We start from the raw sequence: 24020 nt of genomic DNA, 5'->3' as shown, positions 1-24020 counted from the left end.
TGAATACTGGTATTCCCAAAAATATCTTAAAAGCGAAAGCATTTTAAGCGAAGTGAAATGAAATAAAAATTTCAAGCAAAGGCTGGCCTCTTTGACAGGACGGAGATCTCCTGGTCTAGGACATGGTCCTGGAAAACCAAAATCCAGATGCTTTTATTGGTCACCATTATATCACTAGTATCTGTACACTTGGAACTATTTCATTTTTTACCTCTGAAGTGGCTGAATTGTGCTTTAAGTAGCCGAGACATGAAATTAGTATACCAACACCAAGTAGCACTCACGGCCTAGAACTGGTCATTCCCGATTTTCTCAGTTAAAAGAAATATGTATCACAACAGACAGGTGCCTTTAGAAATTGTTTTGACAGTGACTCATAAGACATACAGTACTGAACTGCATGGACCACAGTTGGCTACCCTTGTCCATTATACTTTTTCAAACAGCAGGCGATTAAGATCTAAAAAACAACAGGTTACCTGACTTCTAAGCAAACAGCTTTTTCAATTCAGTAATTAGTACCAGAAGTTAGATGAAAAACAATGGACCCTGCAGCCCTTGAGAACTGGAATTGCCTACTCTTGCTCTGTAGACTGAATATCCAGGTGTTGTGCACAAAAGGTGAGGTGAGTGTGACTTCTATGTTGTGCATGCATTAGCCTGGGACACACAGCAGGGGGCCATAGTTAACAACAGATCATGTGGGTAACATTAGCATATCATATGTTACATATATGATACATAGATCATGTTTTTAAGATTCTTGCAACTACCTTTGCATGTAAATTAAACCACACACTTAGGGCAATGTAGACTGAAGAACACAATTATGTATCCAAGTCATACAAAACCAATTAAAACCACACAGGAAACAAGGCATCACAAAACTGCATTAAGTACTTTTAATTGTATAAACTGCTCTTTCAGATAGTAGTATCTTTTTAGCCACAATGTTGTAACTCCACATTTTTACAGCATTTAATAAAATGCATAAGCTAATCCATGCACTGCAATGCTCTATATACAAAAACAACAATGCAACTTTTCTTCAGGATTGAAGACACAGACCAGATTATAAAAGATTCTGATTAAAAAAGAACATGCACTCATTTTCAATGAAATTACATGTACAGTACAAAGCCAAATTCACATAAAAGAAAAGAGATAAACAACAGTCTTGGCAGGTTTTAAAAACCTAAAGATCAGATTATTAACATACATACAATTCAGGTTAAAATTAAGTTATACATCAATTCTGTTGTACCAAATACTGTGGATTTTATGGATGGACATGGCTTTATGGGCATCATTACATGTTGATTTGCAGAGTTACACATTTCTATGCACAGATTTACTTTGGAAAGGCAAAACAAGTTACCATTTTTAAATCTATAAATATAATGTTACCATTTCTTCATATACAGCGTGCATCTTTAACATCAGATTTGCAACTAATAACAATTTTGAAGGTAACAGCTACTAATTGTTAATATGAAATCATTTGCTATGCAAAAAAAAAAACAAAACCATCAGAAAGCTGACAAATACCAACATACAACACTATAATTTAGAGACTATCTTTGAGATCTTGTTTGCAATATATAGGAATACAGGATAATAGAAAAAGCATGTCTTCACATAAGACCCACAGTGTTTGTCACTCTTATAGAGCCTTGAAACACTGCACCTAGCTGTTGTAGAAAGGCTTACTAGTGTGCAAATCCTTTACTTTTATTTTGTTTCTGTGAAGAAACTAGCCTCAAAATGTCTAAAAATGAAACAAAAATAACAAACAAGAAACTGCAAATCTTTCACAAAATAGCGAGCATCTCATACAGCATTTGATTGTCATGGCAGCAAATGAAAAGTTAGCTGTGAACATGTCATGCAAACAAAAAGGCCATTGTTTAAAATTAGGATACTTACATTTCCCATCTGGGAAACAAGGTGAGAATTTGATGGACATGTGAATACAAACGTATATGGAACAAACGTACAGTTGGCAATTAAAAATTCCACATCCAATTATGTAATTGTCTACATTTATTCTCAAATGTGTACTTATAGGTGAATATATTCATAGAAACACACTACTTATGTGTCTTTGTTGAGCCTTATAATGAAGTATTCATCAATTAAGTTATTCACCTTTTTTGATAATTACCTATAGAAATGCAACGTTTTTTTTCAGTATTTAAATGGAACTCCACGTATATTTCTGTGGTTACTTTTAGAGAAAGCTGTTGATGTTATCTGTTAAAAACATGAAATAAATGACCCTGTATTGGACAAAACGGTTAGAAAATGAATGGCTGTAAGGAAATTACCAAGATCGCTAGACATTCTCATAATGAACAAGAACAGATTCATTTCAAGGCTGTTGTCAATTTTAACATTCTTACTTTAAACAAGAACACACTGTATTGTATACCAAGGCTGAGGTGAATTTCAACACAAATCTACTCCACACATAATTTCCAACACTAGTCAGCCTGCTAGTTTCTGCATAGGCCGTGCCCTGCATATGATTAACCTAACGGAAAACAGCAATAAAATCACACAAAAGGGCTTATATGATTAGAAGTTCAATATTCCTATTTTTTTTATTTTAGGGTAAACAATCCATATTTGGATTTCTGTTTACAAAGTTCAAAACTAAAACATTTACATCTTGTCATTTTGTCACTTTTCACTGAGTTTGGTAAATGGCATTGAAATGTTTATCTACCCTATGGCTGCTATATGTGTTTGCATTTTGTTGCTATTGTTAGCAGAATTAAAATGTGGACTGTTAGTATTATTTATAAAAAAAGTTAAGAAAAACTTTTAAAAAGGCTTAACAAACTGAAGTTTCATTATTAATTTTGTTGCTGCCAATGGTCGCTACAGAATTATTAAAAAATGAACAAAAAGGCAATAGCATCACTTGATGAGATTAATTCCTTTTTTGATACAAAGTATAAACTCAAAATCTGGTCCATCCATGGAATTTTAAGTAAAGGTGCAGAAGGAATCTTCTATCTCCATTATTTTATCTTATTTTATAACATATTTTATAACATAGTATTCACAACAGGAAAACATGTTTCCACTTTACAATAGTTTGGACACTGTAAGAGTGTACATGTCGAAAAAATGACTTGTTGATTCTAGCCCTGATACATATTTTTCTCTTCTTTGCCTCAAGCAAAAAGAACCGAAGACATTTTAAAAAATAAATAGAAATGCCATCTTTAAACAGTGGCTAATTGTTAAAAGTTACAGACTATGCAGATGTCCCTGTGATCTGGCTGTTGTATTCTGCAGTTTCCATTTTCAGAATGTAGGGGATTATACTGTCAATAGGAACATTTCCTATGAGGCCGGTGAAGAACAACTCTTCTGTTATGCCAGAGCTCATGAGCCGAAGTGCTGGGAGGCGCATCAGTATACGTGCTAATCTAGAAATGAAGAAATAAGAATTAGAACGATCAAAAATCCAGGTTGTAATTTTTCTACATTTTTCTCATTTTACTTGTAAACTTATGGTAAACCCACTATATTCTGCCAACTACCCTTGAAGAACTAGAGCCTTGATTATACTCATATACTGTATATCTTGGGAAAAGTGTATGATCCTCACAGTACTTTAAAACAATGCTTATGGCCATACCTGTATGTGTCATCTGGATATGTCTTCTGCACATAATCCTGTAACTCCATCTGTGCCTTTTCTTGAAACTTTTCAATCTGGTTTGTACTGCTTAGACCTGGGTGATCTGAAGGAATGCAATTATTTACCATGATTAAAGACTCATTCCACAGTCTTTACGGTTTTGATTTTCTCTGTTATTTTTAGAAGCAGATAGAAACAATTCAGTTTAATTCTCACTGATTTCTCAAAATGTTGCTCATGTGAAGTTGAAAATCAAAAATGATGATAATACAAGTAAAAAGATGATTTGGAAGGTAATAGAGAAGTGAAGCAATGAAACAGCGTACTCAGATTTCCTTTGGGAAAAAAAAGTATTTTATACAGTTGATTATAAAAAAGACTATACACACTATACCAGATCCAAGAGGACACCACAATAGGGTCAAAACAAGGCAAGCGCAAAACAAGAACAAATTATACATTTTGCCCATGTATGTACTTGTTTGAAAACTTTGAAACTGAATTACAGTTCACTTTTTGTATTCAAAAACTTGTTCAGAATGACATATTATTAAACTTTACTATTTAATTTTGTACACAATATAAGTGATTTAGATGTTTTATTATAAGACATTGGATAGAAACAAATAGTTGGAAATAAGATTAAACATATAAATAAAATTAGAAATATTTATATAGGTTCATATTTGGAAGTGAATTACTTACCAGGACTGAACAATACAATAGCCTTAAGATATGCATACTCATATCCATCTATTTCCAATTTAGCCATGCTGTTACAAAACTCTTGTAGCTTCCAGATATGCTCCATCACCAGTTTTATCCTATCCCCTGACAACTTATCTAGAATAAAACAAAATATAGCACGTAAACATACCGAGGTCAAAAGGTTTAAGCTATCGAGTAAGCACCCCAGGGTGTACAGTGAAATATGGAAAAATGTACATTTAAGAGAAGCTGTGCATGAACAATAGAGTATTTGTACATATTTACACAAAATCTTTAGTCTTTTCCAATATTCTAATGCAATGTCTCGCTATGCTATGTGTAGTAGCTCATTTGCCCAAGCATCCACAAAATCATTCTAAAACAGATTTCAGAGCTACTACATACAACATTGTGTTTAACTGTAATGAAAATGATCATGTTTTAAAATGTCAGGTTTACAGCTGTTATAAAGGGTAAAACAATTTTCAGCTCTGTGCTTACAAAGTAAAAACGGCAACATACCATCTTGAATGCTATTTTGTAGGTGGTTGACAATAGCTGCAAGGATTGTTGAAAGACTCATAACCTGTGCACACTGTGCCAAGCCTAGTGTAAACAGTTCATTCCAGCAGGCACGGACAAGACTGGTATTGCAATCCTGGCTGTTGAGAAAACATTTGGAGAGTCACATCTCTCAATTTCTGCAGATTCATCATGTATAATGTCACAACTACATCAAAAGTACTCCAAAAACCAAAGTGCAGAGTGCAGTTAAAATAACTCCAATAGAACAAACAGGAACTATTTAGTACCACTTTGCTTCATTTACTATTGTAACCATACAATTCCTACCCCAGGGCTTGGAATGCAGGAATGGACCTGGCCCAGTGCATGGAAAGAAACAGCAATCGAGAGGCAGATTCACAGATATAATGTACATTCAGATATTCTGGCATGGGACTTGGCATTGTCAGCTACAACAGAAAAAAAAACTTATGTTAGTCTGACAAGTCATTAAATTATTATAAATAATTATAGATAATCATAAGACCCTATAAGAGCTACAATTAAAACCCTATCAATTTTGCAGCTGTGTAAAATGTGGCATTTGCCGTGAAATCTCGTCTCCATGGAGAAATCTGGTCTGTACTGTTTACAACACTGACATCCGGTGAATTAACTTGTTTGTTGAAGGCAAGGCTTTGTGTTTTAATGCAGAAATCCATTTGAATTGAAAAATGCTTATTGTGAAGTGAACATTGCTAAAGGGTCTTTTGCCACCTGACTACAATGAATCCCCACACAAACCTCTATTCAGTAAATGGTAAATACTGGCATATTGTGGTGTGTTTCTTCTAATAACGTATGGGGATCTGAACCAGTGTGAGAGTGAGCGAAATTTAAAAGTGTGGATTCAAAAGAAAAAGATATATCAATAACTGCATTGGACCACACAGAAGAATATGTGTTTCATTACAACACTTTGAAATTAAAGATTTAAATGTTAGAAAACGTAAAATTCAGACATTTCACAAAAAACAATATTCACTCACTTCTTCCTTTAAGGTTAATGTGACAGGGGATTTCTAGTGATTTGAACCATTCCCCTTTGAAACAAACTTTCCCTTTAAACAGTATAGTTAAACTCAATGGTCTTTTGTCAGTGTAACTTCACAAAAATCTGAAATATAACCATAATTTTGAAAAAGTGAAATAACTGCTTTAACTAGAAATCTGACACCTTAATGTGTTTGAAGACAGTCATGCTATTTCTAACACAGACATTATTAAGGTGTCCAATTCAAGCAGTTTAACTATCTATTTCCTGTTGTTGCACACATTTACAAAACACAGCACAATGCTCTCATCATAGGAATACAAACCTTAAAACTAACATGAGTGTCAGTGAGGAGAGGTCCTTCTACTTCAATGATGGGAGTGGACTGGTCTCTGCTGATCACCTGGATGCTGGCGCCCCCTCCTGTGTCAGTCCCCTCTGTGAGGTTCTGCACCGCAGTGGTGTCTGTGGGATTCAGTGCTTTTGCTAAAGTGTCAAAGGCACTGCAAATAGGTAGGAAAAAAAATCACAACATAAATGAGAAATGGGGCTCTTCCTCTTCATTTCCACAACTGAAGCCCAGGTGGTGCAAAGTTAGTGACAGTCAATTCACACACACATACTCACACCAGGTCCGGTTTTACACAAGACAGTTAACCTACCACTGCGGGTTGAAACCGGAGCACCTGGAGTGAACACATATGAACATGGAGAGAACATACAAACTCCATGTATATAGCTCCCCAGGTCTGGAACTGAACCCAGGGCCCCAGCACTGCAAGGCAACCATTGTACCACTATGCTCCCCAAATTCAAAAGTTGAAAAAGTTAATTGCTTCTTATATTATGTAACAGGGCTGAGAGCACAGAATGATTTACAGACCTGATGTTACCCCCCAATCAGAAATCTAGACACTGCAGAAGTCTGTGGCAGCAGGGGACTGGTCTTTTGGTGTAGTGCGGTTATCTGCTGCCTATTGTGTGTGCTCAGAGCTCGCAAGTAACTAGGATAGAATTCTGGCAAGCACAGGCAGAGCTACATTTGTCATACTGGGACCATGACTCAGGTTTTCCAGGTTGATGTCTATCAGTCTATGAGGAGAAGGAAATTTTGATGGGAAGAGTCCAACTCAGGGCAGAGTGCAGGGTTCCATACACTGGGTGACTGCAGAAGTGACACCACCCCTCCCTGAAATGTACAGTTGGAGTACTCTGTCCAGGCAGAGACTTTTGGCATGGTGGAGATGTTCACTGTCTGGGAAGCAGAGCTGTGCATGCTTGGAGCCCCATGACTGACTGGGATTCTATCCACGCAGGAGAAGGGAGAGCCGCACTCAACACAAGCACATCTATGAGTTTGAATTTTCATAAAATTTTACAGAGCCTTCTAAGTATCTACCAACATTGGTATATTAACTTACTTTGTTTAAGCAACTTATATTTTTACTCATTCATACAGCTGGGCGCTTTACAAGGGTAATCTGTATGCAGTACCTTGCGTTAGGGCATAACAGCAGTGTCCCACCCAGAATGTGAACCCCATGGAAAATGTCAAACATATTTAGGATAGTAAATACCGTGTGATCTCACTGGCAGATTGGTCCTCCTGCTGCATTTCTGAGGCATCTCCATTGTTAAGCGATTCGTTAAGGTTGGCAAGTGAAGTGACCACATTTGCTAAAGTACCCAAATCCCCTTGACTCGATTCAGCCTTAAACAAAAACAAATGATTTAGATTTCCATGTACAATACAACTGTAACAACATTATATAAGAAATTATACTATAGAAATTAAATTATATATAAATTATGATAAAAATTTACTAGAAAACATGCACTTTAAAATTGCAAGATTACAAAAGAGTATGGATGTTTGCCCATTATGCCTTCTGGCATGTAGATTTCCATAACATTAGTTTTTTACTGGACAGGGTCGTTAGCCGTGTTCAAAATAGGGATCCGGAATAAATTAAACAAGAGTGGCTTAACATATTTTGCTTACCTTTGAGTCTGTAGCTAAAAGCAATGTTCCATCTGCTTGTATTAATGGCTGTTGAATGTTCACCAACATACCAGGATCCAAGAGGCTGGACCTAAAATGAATTAAAACAAGATTCCTTTCAGTCAAAAATGCAACAATGAGAATCTCCTTAAGGATCGCTTTTGCAAGTTTAAGATCACAAATATTGAATTACCAGCAATAACAATATGCCTTGTTATAACATTTAAATTGACACTGCAATATACTTCTATATTGGCATCAATGCAGATAACATCTGAAATTCAAACTCTGAAATTGAAACAATACACCAGAACGTTATTACCTTGAACCATCTTTCTCTGTGATGAATGTAGGGGTTGCAATGAGGGGACTCCGCAGGTCCTTCCTTATGTAGATTTTCTCCGTTGAGGCTGCACAGTTAGCTGGCTTTTCTCTTGGCAAGTCTATTGGCTTTCTCTCACTTTGCACAGCTACAAAAAAGGAGAAAAAAAATGCTGTCAATGCAACCTTATAAAACACTAACATGTATGTTAACATGTAGAGGTATGATAAAGGAATAACTGAACACTGATACAGTTACTTCTTTTCATTCATCACATAATCCGATTAGATTAATGTTAATTTTCTATGTAATACTTCAGAAAAAAAGGAATGTGAAAACTATATGCTAGATGTTATATACTGGAATATTAAAATCTTCTGTCCTGGTTTGGTTGCATTGGTGTTTATGATTTGTACCTAAATAGCTAGTCAAATAAATATGTTAAACTTTACACTTGATTACTCAATAATGATTTCTCCCATTAGCTATGTGTTTCTACAAAGGGGATGCATTGTCTGCATTTTTACCTGGTTGAGTATGGGTCAGGTAACAGTATCATACTTAAAAACCTGCAAGGAATATAAATTTAGCACCACCAGCAGTTTTTAATTTGGTGCTCATAAACAGGTTATTATCTTCTGTGATCTAATTTTAGGGATTACAATTAAAAAGGTAAAGACAAATATGTTTGCATTTCAGTTGTCTTGTTATACAGAGAAATGCTGAACACCATTGATAAATAGTCTACCAAATACTATTTGTAGCAAGGAGCATGGCTTAATTTTTTATAGTAATTAACAGATAAAAGTTTTATCTGCTAATTGCCTTTCACATTAAATCTTTCAAATCCAGCAACAAGGCCAGTCAGAGGTTCATAATGACAAGCTCACCACCAACTTCACAGCATATCCATGGAAAAGAAGCATATATGTACAGTTTTGTATATGACTCTAGGCATGCCATCTGACAGCATACGAAAATAAATTGTTCTAATAAAAACACTGATACTAAAACACAAACTCCACTCAGATTTTTTTCAGCAGTTCCAATTCCACCCTTCTGGTCGTCATTCTCTCCCTGTGCCTAAATCCACATAATTTCTTATATGACTTCATTCTCCTTTCTCCTTATAAAAATATGTGTGGTGATCTATGCAAATCCCTAAAATTCACCTTAACTGTTCAATGTTTCAGTGGGGTTCCAGTGGGTCACCACAACAGCCTTTGAACACCAATGTGATTCTGCCCTGAACTACAGAAATCAGTGGTATGAAAATGTATCTAATGATTTCTACATAATCTAATTGGGTATATGCCTCTCTGCACCTTTTATAATGTGATCTGAGCATCATATTTTGCTGCTAAAACCTAAGCAGTTACAGATAGTTTAGAGGAGTAGGATGGCATGCTTGTGAGTGCATCTGAATACTTTTTATAAGTAGTAATTAGTATTTGTCACTGCAAAGCTCATATTACACATAGGTTAATAAGATCCTTATGACTCTGACTGGTTTTAAGTAGTCAATGAGAATTAGTACTTGCAAGTATGTTATACATAAGTCAGGTACCATGTACATATAAGCGCAGTACCACACTTGCTCATGAATTTTTTAAAAGTAACTGCAGAACCTAAATCAATCTTATATTCACATATTCAGTTAATTTGACTTTCATCCTTTTTATAATTTTGAGAAGATTCTTTTAATTATTTGTGAAGGTGTGTACTTTCCTGATGGCCACTCACCAGGAAGTGTCTACAAAGTCCCATACAGTGCTTCATAATATAGTTCTGCCATTTTCTACAGGTAATTATTGTGCAATTGTTAATTTGAAACTATTTTACATTACGTTAATGTACACTCACAATAAAGCCATAATTATTTAAACTATTTAACACTGACATTAGTGCTAAAACATATTAACAGGGTGACTGTGAGTGTCAAATAAAACAGTAAGTTAAAGAAGGAAACTGTAACTATACTGCAAACTAAATATCAAAAATAGCAAACTAAAGCATCAAAAATACTAATAAAAATAGGAACAGATGGTATTGTTATGAGCTAAGTTAATCTATATAACACCATTATATAATTATACATCAATAACCTTCATAATCCCCAAATTGCCTCTGTTTAATGGAAAAAAATGAATTTATTACAAAAAGAAGTTAAACCAACTTTTGGAAGGGAACAACAGGTGGATATCAGTCTTCATAGCTCTCAAGATGATATATTTAATATGTTAAACGGAATGACAAAATAAAAATAACACCTTGATATATATATTCAAATTTCCTTCTTAAACAATGATCAAATAGAAATGAGCCACGGGGCTGATAAGTCTGCTTGGTGTCTTCAAGAAACTTCATGAACACTGTTTGTTATTAGATGCCAGCTTGTAGTGCCGCGACAGAACTCACATTCCATTTTCATGCCCATTTCTAAGCACTTTTTCAGCCTACAGAACTGGCAGCGGTTGCGGTGGTGCTTATTGACAATGCAGTCTTGGTTGCTACGGCAACTGTAGGTTAGGTTCTTCCTCACGCTTCTCTTAAAGAAGCCCTTGCACCCCTCGCAGCTCACTGCACCGTAATGGCGACCTATCAACAAAAGAGACAACAAAAAAAAAATCAGCTGTATGCCTCTTTACTACAAGATGACACCGCCATACATATTTTCTAACGCCCCAAGGGAACCAGGATTCTTGCACTGCGTTTCTGGAAAGCAAGCACATTCACAAAAAAATGCCATCCATCCTGCTCACCTGTCACTGCCCTTAACTGACTGTGAATTAATCTGCGATTAGCAAGGTGCTTCTGTCATGCCCATTCTGGCGTGGACAGGGCTGCCTTCTTACCTGACGCCTTGTCTCCACAGACGACGCAGTACTCCACAGGCTGTGACCGGCCCACATCTGCTTTCCCCAGCAAACGCTCCACTGAAGCCGCATCGGTCACAATCTGAAACACCACAACTTCCTATCAACTGGGAGAAAAACGCTAATCTAGCACCTCTAAAATACAAATATCCTGCTACAGTATCTGTTAATCTGTTTGTAAGTGACACACACATTCATTTACGCTGTTAAATATTATTCTTGTAAGGCAGGGATTTCTGTGAAAGCTGTTATGCTTGAAGCTTATTTTGCATCTTAATAGTGTCAAAAATAAAACTGATGGTCTTTCAACCAAAATCAAAAGAGAACTTGTTTTTTTTTTCCACAACAATTACTGGCGACTGACACTTACAAGATGAACTTCAACTATTTTTATATTTCGGGATTAGAAAGAATTAGCATTGATTGAGTGTATTTCAAACCACAATAAAAGTAAAATGTATACAGTAACTTCTAAAACATCCAATTTACATTGCAAAATAAGCAAAATTCCCTGGTATGCACAGCACCATATTCTGCTGTGCATACCTGATATAACCAATCTTATGCATGGTGAGGTGAAGCAGCCCTATTACTTTGTAAAGAACCAGTCTTGTGAATAATGCTCTTTTAATCCAACAGAAATATTGCTGTTGGTTTAAAAAGACGTTTTGGCTGATAAATGGAACTTGCTTGTTAACTCTGCATGCAGATTACTTTGGAAACTTTCTGCAGTGAAATATCTGCTGCACAACCTGTACTTAATTCGCTTGTACATCACATTATATTATTACAGTGACTAGCGAGCAGGAAGAGCCGCATAACGTCCCACTAAATGGGAACTCATGCTCTCACCCACGGCAAGACCAGGGGTTTGAGACAACATGGTGACTTACAGTGCTTTCACAAAGCTCACAATATTGTGCTTAATTCAAAAATTGATTTTTTTTTCCTATACCATCAATGAATTTTTGTAACCGAGATTCGATAACTGGTCTGAGAAATTGGGACTGCAGTTCCCCTTAAGGCAGGTGCTTTTCTTTAGTTGTTTTGATTAGCATGGCAGTCAAGTCCTTCATGTTGTTTTTTAAATGAAGGAGGAGTTTAACTTACCTGTATTCTACCTGGCACAATGTTATCGGTGGTGGTGAAAATGAGCTGTTTTGTGTTTGAGGTCTCTGGGGATGCCAGGATCACCTTTCCTGCACCAGCTCCATCGGGAGTGGCCAATATAAACTGCTGTTTGGAAGTGCTTGACGGATCCACTGCTGTGACGATCTGTATCTTCTGGCCTGTTTGCTGGTCAGTTACAATCTGGAAGGCAAAACAATTAACCTATTTGTCACTTATAAGACAGTGTGAAGTAATGGTTAGGACTCTCAATTGGAATGTTGTAGGCAGGTTCAAATCCTAGATAGAGCACTGTACCACTGTTGTAACTTTGAGCAATATACATTACTCATTGCTTCAGTAAAATGCATAGGATTTCATATACATAGGTAGAAATGTAGGTCTCTGTGAATAAAAACATCAATCAAATTAATCTTAATTACATTAATAGGCTTTTTAAAAAATAAGATGGAACAGTGAATGTAAATAATACCAATAAGCAAAGAAAAAAATGGATTTCTGTTCATTTAGAACATATATTATGCTTGGTGTTCAAAGTATACATGTAGTCAAAAAATTGATTAATGGGTCTTCAGCTGGTAGCCCTGTCACACCTGTATGCGCTGTGGAGAGGTGACTGCAGAGTCAGCTGAAATGATCTGAATTCTCTGAGGGGAGCTGCTCATCACTGAGGAGTCTGGAGTGGAGGTCTGCACAGTCTGGACCTGCAGATGAGCACACAAGAGAGACAGGTCAATCTCACATTATTTAAACGTTTTTTTTCCAGTATGGGCCATGTGTTCCTTTTAAAGACACAAATGTAAAACTTTATGTATGTAACAAGTGACAATATACATATTGCAATTCTGTAATTTTATGTCTCATCTATGATGTTCAGCGGTGTTCAGTAATCTACCCCACTGCTAGTACCTGGATGGGAGATCTCTTGGGAAAACTAAGGCTGCTGTTGGAAGAGGTTTTAGTGGGGACAGCAGGGGGAGCTCAACCTGTGGTCTGTGTGAGTCCTAATGCCCCAGTATAGTGATGTGGACACTAAATTGTAAAAAAAATGGCACAGTCCTCAGGTGAGGTATAAAACTGTGGTCCTGACTCTCTCTCGACATCAAAAATCTCAGTTTATTTCTTAAAAAGAGTAGATGTGTTATCCCCAGTGTCCTGTCCAAACCTCCCCTTGGCCTTTACCAGTCACAGGCTCCTAATAATACCCATGTACTAACTGGCTTTATTACTCTGTTCTTCTGTCCACTGACAGCTGACGTGTAATGAACGTCACTTTGGCTGTGATGATTGCATCATCATACTACACATAGGTGGTGGTGGAGAGGAGTCCCTATTAACTGCAAAATAAACTTTGAGTGCCTCATGCATAATCTGCATACCTTTAGGACTACAAGAGTTTAACTTCCTTCATGGTTATTTAGACTGTTTTGCTAAAGGTTCCAGACAGAAAAAAGATAAGTTGGAAATGAACAGTTGCTAGGGAGTTATAGAAAGGACAGCAGTTCTGTCAAAGTTGTGAAATAAAAAAGTACAAAAAGTTGCTCTTCTGCTGGAACAGGTAACTGGACTGGACTAATATGTATTACAGGTCAAACATTTAATATACCTTAACAACAGCGTACCAGCTATGAATTAGTTAACAATTTATTATTTCAGTTTTTGGAGACTATTTTAATTTAAGCTAATAGACATGGACTGCTTTTAAAAGTAAACATAACTTACTTAATATACCACTTTCATCCTGCTGTGGTTCTGAAACTAACCTTTTCTATTTAATGAAAAGCATTCTTCACCTTCTGCTGATATTAACAATGCAAAAAAGCCTTAAAACACATATCACAGATTACCAAGCTGCCAAACCCAGATGTTTCAATCTTTTATATCAGGTTTATCCTATGGTGGTGTTAATTACAGTTTTTTGCAAAAGCAACAGGTTTTCATGTGGCAAATAGAAGTTATTGAGAAGGTATTTTCCACTATTGCTTTATATGTAACATGCCACAAGGGCTATTAGCTTTATTGAGTATTACTCTCTGAAGGTCTTCTTTTATTTGCAAAGAAACACACAGAAATAACTAAAAGTGCTGGCACGTTTTAGCACTGATGTTCAGTAGAAGAATATGATCATCACTGCAAATGTGTATATTGTTTGCATTAAAAACTGTGAGGCTCTTATTCTGGCAAAGATACCTCTTTAAAATCCTCTCCATCACTGGAAAGACATGACATTTCCCTGTTCATAAAAGCTAATGTATTCATTTTGCAACAAAACCACATAATTGTTTTTTATCAACCAATACAATTCCTCCTCACTCTACCACTTTTAATAAAAAATAGATGAATGGAGCTACCGTTACTTTTTTTGAGCCATCATTTTCATCAATGCCTAAGTGTACTTTCAAAGCAAAGGCAGTTGTGTATTCAGGGCTGCCAATATATAAGCCTGTCAAGCATTATGGTAAACAAGAGAAGGCAATATTACCCTTCCCACAGCCCCTCTATGACTCACCAGTTATTTCTAAACTTTTCCCCAGTAGTGTGTGAGAGTATGCATAGCTTTGTGTGACGTAGTTAAGAAAGGTATTTTATTACCATGTAAGCCTGCAGTACCAAGAGAAAAAAGAATATTAATTGGACACAGCTGTGGGAGTGGAACTAGCCAAAGATGCTAGATGTTCTCAGGGGGACAAGCACTGCAGCAGAGAGTAGCAGTGCTAAGAGTTTCAAAAGTTTTCCTTGGTTGGTTGGGTCCTTGGTGTTGCCCTAATCCCAAATGGAAGTATAGGATTAGATCTTGTGCAGAATGGTCCTAACAGTGGTGGCATGTTAGCATCCATCTTAGCTGAGTGACTCAGGTAAGAACTGGGACTGAATCTGGTGAAGTTAGAGGAAATCCTGTTAACTTAAATTTTACTCTTTTCATAATTATTGCTAATGTCATTACTATTTTTTAGTAAAAGTTGAAGAACTGCTCTTACTTTTTAAAAGGCAGAGAATTTGTTTTTATTGACTCAACAGACGGTACTCTACTTCAATTCTATGTAAGTTAAATAATGTTGCTAATATGCTGGTGAACAAAGAACAAAGGCCAGGGTCCCAGAACTAATCTTGGAATGCACTTATGCTTTCATACCAACTTTATGATACAAAACTAACAGCTGGTGTATACACGGACCACACTGGGACGTAACACTAAGGAAATAAAAAAATCGTTGTTTGGAAATGGATACAAGATTGGTAAATAAAAATAGGCAAATCTCATGTAAAGTGCTAAGCATGTTAATATGGAATATCTACCTCTATTGCCAGATTGTATATATACATCTGAACACAGGTCAACAGTTACAAATTACAAATCATTACGAATTGTTCAGGTCCAGAAAAGCAGCAATCATATACACAGTTAATGTCTATTTTTGAGAGCTCTAATAGCTTTCATCAAAGCTAAACGGCAAGTATCATTAACACTTGGTGGTACAAACTCCAAACTAAAATGATAATGCAAACATCTCAATTTTAAAATTGAACAACAATTAATCAATAGATGGATGTGGTCAAGTACATGTACGTGTGCTGAATTCTAACCAATACTGCTTAGTGTCAAAAGTACAGTACCAAGGCGATAACTGAGAGTGCCTAACACATTGACTGTTGTTTAGAATTTCAGTAATGGTCACTGTACCACAAATGACAAATTTTAAATACCTTGAAATAAAGACACCTGCATGTGATTTTCAAAAAACACCAGTTACATCAAAGTGTGCAAAAAAGTAACATAAAAAGACACTTCCCTTACTATGATGATTTCTGTACACGATTTACTATAAATATGGATATATTTCTCTATTCTTAGATAAAACGTCTAAGCCTGGTAAAAAGGAATTGGCAGTGAAATATTTAGAAAGTGCTGCCGTCAGCCCAGAAGATAGTTGTGTCTGAACAAATAAGCCTCAGAGTCATGCAGAGGTCTTCCGAGAATTCTGATCTCTGTTCAGATGTGTCACAATCTCTCAATACGTGCTTCTTAATTAAACTGTTGTTATTACCAAATTTTTTCTCCATGGTAACATTATGCATACTGTATATCAGTTGACACTGCTATATAAAAACATGGAAAGAATCTTTTGTTTAACCCACTGACAGAAAATTCTAATACCAAGAAGACAGCAGATATTTTATGTCACTTTCTACAGTACATGCTATTATCAGACCTTTGAGTAAAGATAAATTTCAAAGCCACAAGAGGTGACTACCCAGTGTATAGTAAAAGGTATTTATCATCATAAGCAGAAGAAGCCTCCAATTTTACATTTGCTGTTTCTGAAAATGCCTATGAAACAATTCGATGTTCATGGGCATGCAATGAAATTGAATGCAAGGCTTTTCACAACCACGTCCATTAGCTTAATTTTGCCACATATAAATTATACCCTGGAACAAGTTAACGAATAGCCGGATTTATTTTCAGAAGCTGGTAATTTTCAAGACCTAGGTCTTGTACATTACTCTGTATGAGCAGCGCACGCACAAATATACAATATCTACAGGGATATTATGTATCCCTATACAATCTTTAAGCTGAAATTACAAACTCTACCTAAAATATTTTTGTTCTATCTTAAAGATTGATTTTTTCTTGAAACGTCTTATACTAGTGGTAATACATTCTCAAAATCATTATTGCCTACATACTACAGAATCCTTCTATTGTTGTTCTGTTCACTTACAATAAAAAACAATTTCGCCCACAAAACAAAGCTACAAGGACCATACTAGTCATGTCATCGTATGTGCCCCTTAATTAAGCATGTACTAAATAGCTTGCCTTGTGCAGGGTTTGCACTGCAGAATGAACAGTTAAGCTTCCTATAGACTCCTCTATTGTGCTTCCAGGAACTGAAAGGCTGCGTAGAGGTTACAGTACTTACAGCGTCAGAAGCCTTCTGCAGGACGGCATATATTTCTCAGTGAAATGTTTCAAGATGAAAAAGCCAGATGTCCAAATAAATGCTTTATCAGCTGGGTTGCAATAATAATCCTTGTTTTGGCTGTCCATATGCTTAAAGTACAGAGCCCAGGAAAGCAGACAGAATTGTTCAAATATGCCCTCTCTGTGACCCTGTTCCTCTGAAGGTCAAGTGCACTATCAGTCCCTGGTAACCAAGGAAGCAGAATCGACGTGTTCCTCCTATTTTGCCAGCTGCTGAAGCAATTTGTCTAATAATGTGATTAATTTCATCTGGGGAGAATCAGCTCAGGTCACCGTGGCTCTGGATATTTTCACCTGCAGGATTTCCAGGGGAGGTTATTCTTATAATGGGGTCTTTTACAGGGAACAAAAAGGGTTAGATTTTCTGTTCCATCTTAAACTCTTACTGCAATCAACATTATTTTAATAAGGTAAAGAGATAATGCACCGAAAGCAAGAAACGTGGCATATTTACCTATAAACTACCAGCTGAATTTAGCTCGTTTTAGTTTCCCTTTTGGACTTATTTGCTAATGGAAATTGTAAATAGTCAAAATTAACTCCTGACAGGTTTCCTGGTAATAAATCCATTAAAAAAGCATGCAAATTACAAGTCCATTGAAACGGTGAAAATTAAAATAGGCTAAGGAATTGATTTTGAAGGAAAATTTCATGCAGCAGGAGAGCAAAATCATGCTGCTGTTCCTGCTCAAAGACAAATCATAGCATCTCTGCTGCTCATAGCTGCTCCCCAGAGACAGGTATTAAATGCAAGCTTATTATACCAGACAAAGAATGGCTAATCCATGGCTGATAACTCATTTGTATACATGGAAATATTCCAATTTTCATGAAGTAGTAGAGGCGTCATTTATTGCATACATCATTATAATTATCTGGAATAGCACTGTCCAGAAGCACATACTTCAAAAATACTAACTTCTAGACACCGATAACTTATGTAATGAATCTAATTTCAAAGACCTGAAGCCTCGGCTTTAAAAGGCTTATAAATATATATGTAACAGAAATCCAAAGTCACATTCCCTACATACAGGGAAAGGTCTTTTATTCAAATTCAGTTTATTCAAGCGTTTTAAATTAAATCCTCTTTGCTTGTTTTGAAGCTAATTGCATTAACACACAGCCTTTGAGTATTGAACACTGATACAGAAAACAAAAACAGCTGAAGAGAAGTAACAAAACATTTAGGCATTCTCTGCTACAATCCATTCCAGACTAAGACAAATAAATGGATCTCTTCTCCACCTGCTTGCTATAGCAAAGGCAAAGCACTATCATTTCTCCACATTCTACTTCCATGAGTCTTAACTCATTACTGTCACACCACACACCACATTACACACATCTGTTAAACCCGTATACTTAGGATAAATGCTCCATGATGCATTACCTTGATCATATGCAGATCCTTTGGAGTACAAAGCAACGTTAGACAAGAAACAAATATAATTAATCAAATATAAAAAATGAAATATGTTCTCAGCCATGCTGGAATTCATTTCAAAGCAAATCTATCAGGCTTGATTAATTCAGAATATTTAATACATAGCACATCTAAGGACTATTCACAGAAATGAACAGGGTGCCTTCTCTATGGGGTTACAATATAAATGTTAATATTCAAAGACAAAACATTTAAATTTCCTATAAACCATTTCGCTATCAAAAATAAAACAACCATGTGGTCAAGCAGTAATCACATAATATACGGCAGGCTTCATTCTGTTTTTTTTTTCCTAAACAAAACCTTTTGTTTTCTTAATATATATTTTCAGAAAAATGGAAACAACACAGGTCAAGGTAATTACTCTTACAAACCCAATCATAATCAGAAAGCTACTAATTTCACATGAGGATAATATTCCAGATGCTTTAAGGAGCAAAACAGGACTAAACCCTGGGCAGGGAGCTGATCCATCAAAGGCACACACATGTACCTCTTACACACAGAGGAAAAACAAAAGTCTTTCTGCTCAATTAGACCTTAACGGAAGTTATCAGCTTATTGTTTCCAATTGCAACACATTTAATTCCTTCACCAAGTGAAATTGTATTAACAATCTGAAAAATATTTTTTTCTCTGTAGTGCAGCACTGCATCAAATACAATTATGTATTTTCATGCACGGTCTTCCTCCCAGCTTTGGGTACTGGATCGAGAAAGTGTATCCCGTGTGTGTCTTACGAGTAAAACATATATGATCTGTAGGTTAATTTAATCATCAGGCTCCTCCGTAAGACAGAAACTTGATCTTTCCAAACCACCCCCTTTTTTTCAATTCCTTGTTAAGTTGATGAGACAGCACAAAAGCTACAGGAAGCAAAACAAAACAGCATGGTGATGGTTAGGAAGTCACTATGTCCTACAAAGCTAATGAAGCCTATAATAGTCTTGTCAGATGAGTCTCACCTTGTTGGTAATAATAGAAAGCACTGCAGTAAAATTACTGTCTAACAAAATGGGACCTCAAACAAGGCAGGGCATTAAAGGCCATTAAAGTTCCATGTTATTCTGCAGATGCTCTATACTGAGCAGTTAATTCCCATTTAACTGTAGCTTGCTTGGAATCAGATTGATGTAAGACTGCACTCTTCCCATTTGCACTTTTCTTTCTTTTAAGTAGCAATTTCCTTATAGGAAACCTAAAAGAATTATAATCCTACACACGACATTTTCGAGAGCTAAGTAAACTTTCAAACACCGCACAGCATTTGCAGTTAACAATCCTCTCTGAGCGACAACCAAATGCATGCAGAACCTCTCCTAAGAAAAAAGTTTCACTAGACCCCATCAAGTTGTATTCAAACATCAGATTCAAGATAAGAAACACGGGTTTGGGATCACTGTCACTCCTGAGGCAGAATGTAGATCAGGACATTCATAATCTACCATCACAATATGACTTAGACATCTGGGCAAATTAAAATTTTACAGCATGGACAACATGAAAGAGACAATGCAACAGTATCAAATTCAAGTGATGTGCTTAAAATATATGTATTGCTTGTGAAATCTGGAAACTAAACATTAACTGATGCGTTAATGTTATGCTTTGCGTGACTCCACAAAACAACTTTGCAGGAACCGTAATATCTAGCTTAACTGTAGTAAGCTCATCTGCCCACATAGATCATACCAAGACACGACTCAGATTTGGCAGCGGTGTTGTATTGGTAGACAGTTTTTAAAAAGATGTATGGGAGACCTAAACAAAATGCCACAGCACCACTATGCATTGTGAATATCCATCCTAATGAAGCCCAAGGTGTTTCAACTTGTACTGTATCATCTGTCACTCACCTCAGCCACCTGCTCTGTGTCCACTATCTGCTGAGCTAGCACCTCCATATTGGTTGCCATGGCGATGCAAGATCATTAGCGAAACCTGTTTGGAAAGAAGCCAGCAGCTTCTATCAGCCAAAGCAAAATTATGCTGGTATGGTTCTTCTTTACAGTATCCTACAACACTTTCATTGGTCAAAAGTAAGAATTAACCACAATATTTAGAAACCCTAGACGGAAGATCTAAATGCAGGAATTAAAATCTACGGACCTTCTTTAAACTCTCTAATCGATTCCTCCACTGTGCTACACTGACGAACTTTAAAGTTATTTTTATTATTAATTTGGCTGATTCTTGTATCAATTTTTAACCAAATTTTGGTACCCATGTATACAGATGAGTGGTTTTGTGGTTTTGGTGAAACCATGTGGGTAAAGCTCAAGGATAAAGTGACAGTGCCCTCCCCACCTGTTATTTGAATTAATGGCTTGACCACAAAACATTGTTCATTTCACTGTATAGTCACTAGCATTCATGTCAGCAAGAAATCATTGCAATGCATTTTAATAATGAATGCAATTATGCATTATGCACATGAGGCCTTGGATTATGCAAAGTCATTTTCACTTGGCTGCTTTCTGTATGGTCTTCCTCCTTCGCAGCCTTCTATCCAGTTATGTACTTCTGCTGCCAAAGCTTAGTGTCTGTACCCAGTTCTGCAACTGTCTACTAGTTGTCTATAGTATTTTCCATTGCTTCTCGCACTACTTCAGTAATTCCTGTGGATCGACCTTGTCCTTCCGTTTGTCAGCTCTGATTCCTTTTCACAACGTCGTGTAGTATTCCCCCATTTTTTCTACTCTGCACACTGCTAAATTCATTAACATCTCTTCTGACGGTTGTCTTCTTCACAGGATCCTCTTATAGAGGGTTCAGTCAATAAAATGTAATTTGCATATTAAATTCGTATCTGACCTCATGCAAGGCTGATAGATTTCCTGATTAGTGGTTAAAAAAAAAGACCAGAAGAGAAAACTAATTATCAGCTCCTCTCACAAATAAAACGTCTTTAGTATCACTAAAGGCTTTAGATCTGTCAGGAGGTGTGGCAGCTTATTATGCCATATCCACAATTTTACACAAGCTTGTTCTAGTTGAGCTCATGATACTTTTGGATAGTGTATATCCTTATAAATAGGATTCAGTCATGTTTTTTTGCTCCCACACTATAGCCGTGTGATTGTACTGTCTGTATAGCTCTAAATCAATAGCAGATGTTTGTATGTTAATTCACAGATACAGACCTATATATTTACAGTGAACAATAGTATAGTGGTGTGTTATATGACTTATCATAGACTGCAGGGTCAAAAGAACCGTAAACCAGTCTCTGCTCTGCTTTGATATTACACATTTTACAATGAAAATATATTAAGTGTTTAAATATATATAACGGGCTATATCCTGTTAGACTGCAAAGAAAACAGAAAGTCTTGATATAACGAAGTGCAAAACGAATTATATCATAGGGCAAGAGTTTCACACTTCAGCGCTGCAAATAAACCAAGCAGCCTCTCACCTTACAGTTTATCAAGATGGCAACATAAGTAAGATGCCACAGCTTTCATTAATAAATTATTCTAGGGGAAAACTGAAAAAGAAATAGGCCAAATGGTTCTCGTGGGTCTTAAACATAAAGTTCTTTTGCTCATCAAAATAAAAATACATCTACTCACCGAGATGCGTGACAATAAATTACTGTAAATTGTTTTCTCGTTCTCTTTAATGCACACTCACTTGTAACAGACTAGACATAGTACATGTAATAGAAAAGAGCATCGGCAGTCAAATGGGTCGATTTCTTTTGTTTCCCAAAAGAGGGATGATTTTACTTAATCACACACAATTGTGTTGTTTCTAATTCAAGAGCATTTGTTTTTAATCTGTACACATCAAACCTAACGATTTCACTAACAGGGAGCAGAATCATAATTCAAACTTGGCGTACAACTTTGCCCTGTCAGATTACTCCACTGATTCGCTTAATAACTGCTCGAGTCTCTCTTCTGGAAAAAAAAATGCGGTTTCAATTGCAGCACAAGTGACATGCAATAGAATCTGATAAATTATTCGTCAAAACGCATTCTTCTGCACGGGAGCAGCAAAATACATATTTTCGAAAAACTGGGAGGGGTCAATACAGCCATAATCGCTCCTACACTGCGTTATTACGGCCTCTGTCATTGGTGTTTTAAGCTTTCATAGCCACCATACAAGCGTTATGCGATTGGTGGGATGCATGGACTGCTTCAACAATCTGTCCCTGCCGAGTTTAAATCGCATGCAAAGACAAAAAAAAGAACAAAATGGAGAATCTGGCACAACGCCAAGTGGCGCCGAGCAGCCATTGAAGTGTGCATTTTAAAAATGCGTGTAAAAATCACAAGACGCCCGTGGTCCTACGTGTCGTTTTTCGTGAGAAAAGCCTGGCAGACAGTGGCTTGCGTCCGCCTCTGTTTATGCATACAACCTCTGCAAACCAGCCCCCTGTCCCCGGGATGGCAAAGGTAAAAGGGTCGGGTTCAGATGCGTCTTAAACCAAACGCAGCCCGACTCTCCCTTCTGCCTTCGTTTCGCGTACTAAAACGCATTTTCGTGGGTTTGTCCCATAAACTCCTTCCCAAATCTCCAATTTAAGTGTTTCAACTAAAATCTGACCGGACAGCAGTTTATAAAACCTTAACGACCGGACCTGGCGCAGAGCTTCCCGGAGCTGGGGGACTACTAAAAGTGAAATTAACCACCTTTCGCCGCGACGCGTTTCAATATACCATTAAACGGGCATGAAAGTGATGTGAAGTCTTACCTCCTGGGGGGAAACCGCGTTGTTTTTAGTTCTCAGGTTTTTAAAAAATTATTTGTTATTGTTTTTCTTCTGTGAAAGGTCATAGTTCGTGACCCCGTTCCGCCAGCGTGCCGGGAGTTTTTTCTTCTTCCTCCTCCAGCGCTCTTCTCCTTCCTCGCTCACCGAGCAGCGAGAGCCAGACAGCGCTGACGTCAGCCTGTCTGCCACGGGTGGGCCGCCGCTGATTGGCCGCGACCTATTCGTCTATGTCTTTCTTTTCATTCTTTATGATGCAAGTTTTTTTTCTATGTGTGTGTGGAAGGACGCGAGAGTCAGTGGATATTGTCTTTGCGTTTGGGAGAACTAGAAAGACCTAGTGAGAGTAAAAAAAAACAGGCGTTGACTAGCAAAAATATCAAGGTCAAGAGAGAGCCCACAACGAGAAGGAGGATCTGGAAAAGCGGTTGTGTGATATGCATAGAGAACACATCTATTTTTCGCAGTACTTCTCCATGACAGAACTGATGACAAAACGGAGAGAAAAAGCAGAAGCATCCCAAGGCAAAGAATTCCCCAAACCCCACAGTCTCGTGTATTGGTGGCCTCAGTGGTATTTTATTTACCATGTCAGATTAAAACTCACTTAACCA

At 36.9% G+C, this 24020-nt stretch overlaps 1 protein-coding gene across 5 annotated transcripts; it reads right to left on the bottom strand.

Annotated features, from left to right (window-relative positions):
- Nucleotides 1–888: 888 nt before the first annotated feature.
- On the bottom strand, nucleotides 889–23580 carry nr2c2 (nuclear receptor subfamily 2, group C, member 2). Of its 5 annotated transcripts, none has more exons than XM_088917021.1 (15): nucleotides 23392–23578; nucleotides 20543–20627; nucleotides 12843–12953; nucleotides 12232–12432; nucleotides 11101–11203; nucleotides 10664–10843; nucleotides 8246–8393; nucleotides 7924–8014; nucleotides 7499–7632; nucleotides 6247–6424; nucleotides 5216–5337; nucleotides 4886–5025; nucleotides 4361–4498; nucleotides 3653–3758; nucleotides 889–3440 (listed from the first exon to the last, which is right to left on the bottom strand). In XM_088917021.1, exons 2-15 carry the CDS (start codon nucleotides 20600–20602, stop codon nucleotides 3266–3268), a joined length of 1887 nt encoding a protein of 628 aa, XP_088773147.1. In that variant the 5' UTR covers nucleotides 20603–20627; nucleotides 23392–23578; the 3' UTR covers nucleotides 889–3265. The 5 variants fall into 5 exon arrangements, with proteins under 5 accessions (XP_088773147.1, XP_088773149.1, XP_088773150.1 ...); XM_088917023.1 differs by having other exon boundaries at nucleotides 6259–6424; XM_088917024.1 differs by having other exon boundaries at nucleotides 10706–10843.
- Nucleotides 23581–24020: the final 440 nt, after the last annotated feature.

This window comes from Atractosteus spatula, chromosome 5, assembly GCF_055471065.1.
Source record: "Atractosteus spatula isolate fAtrSpa1 chromosome 5, fAtrSpa1.hap1, whole genome shotgun sequence".
In the NCBI taxonomy this organism is placed as follows: Eukaryota; Metazoa; Chordata; class Actinopteri; order Semionotiformes; family Lepisosteidae; genus Atractosteus; species Atractosteus spatula.
Note: the sequence above shows the minus strand (reverse complement) of the source record. Positions and strands in the feature narration are given on the sequence as shown.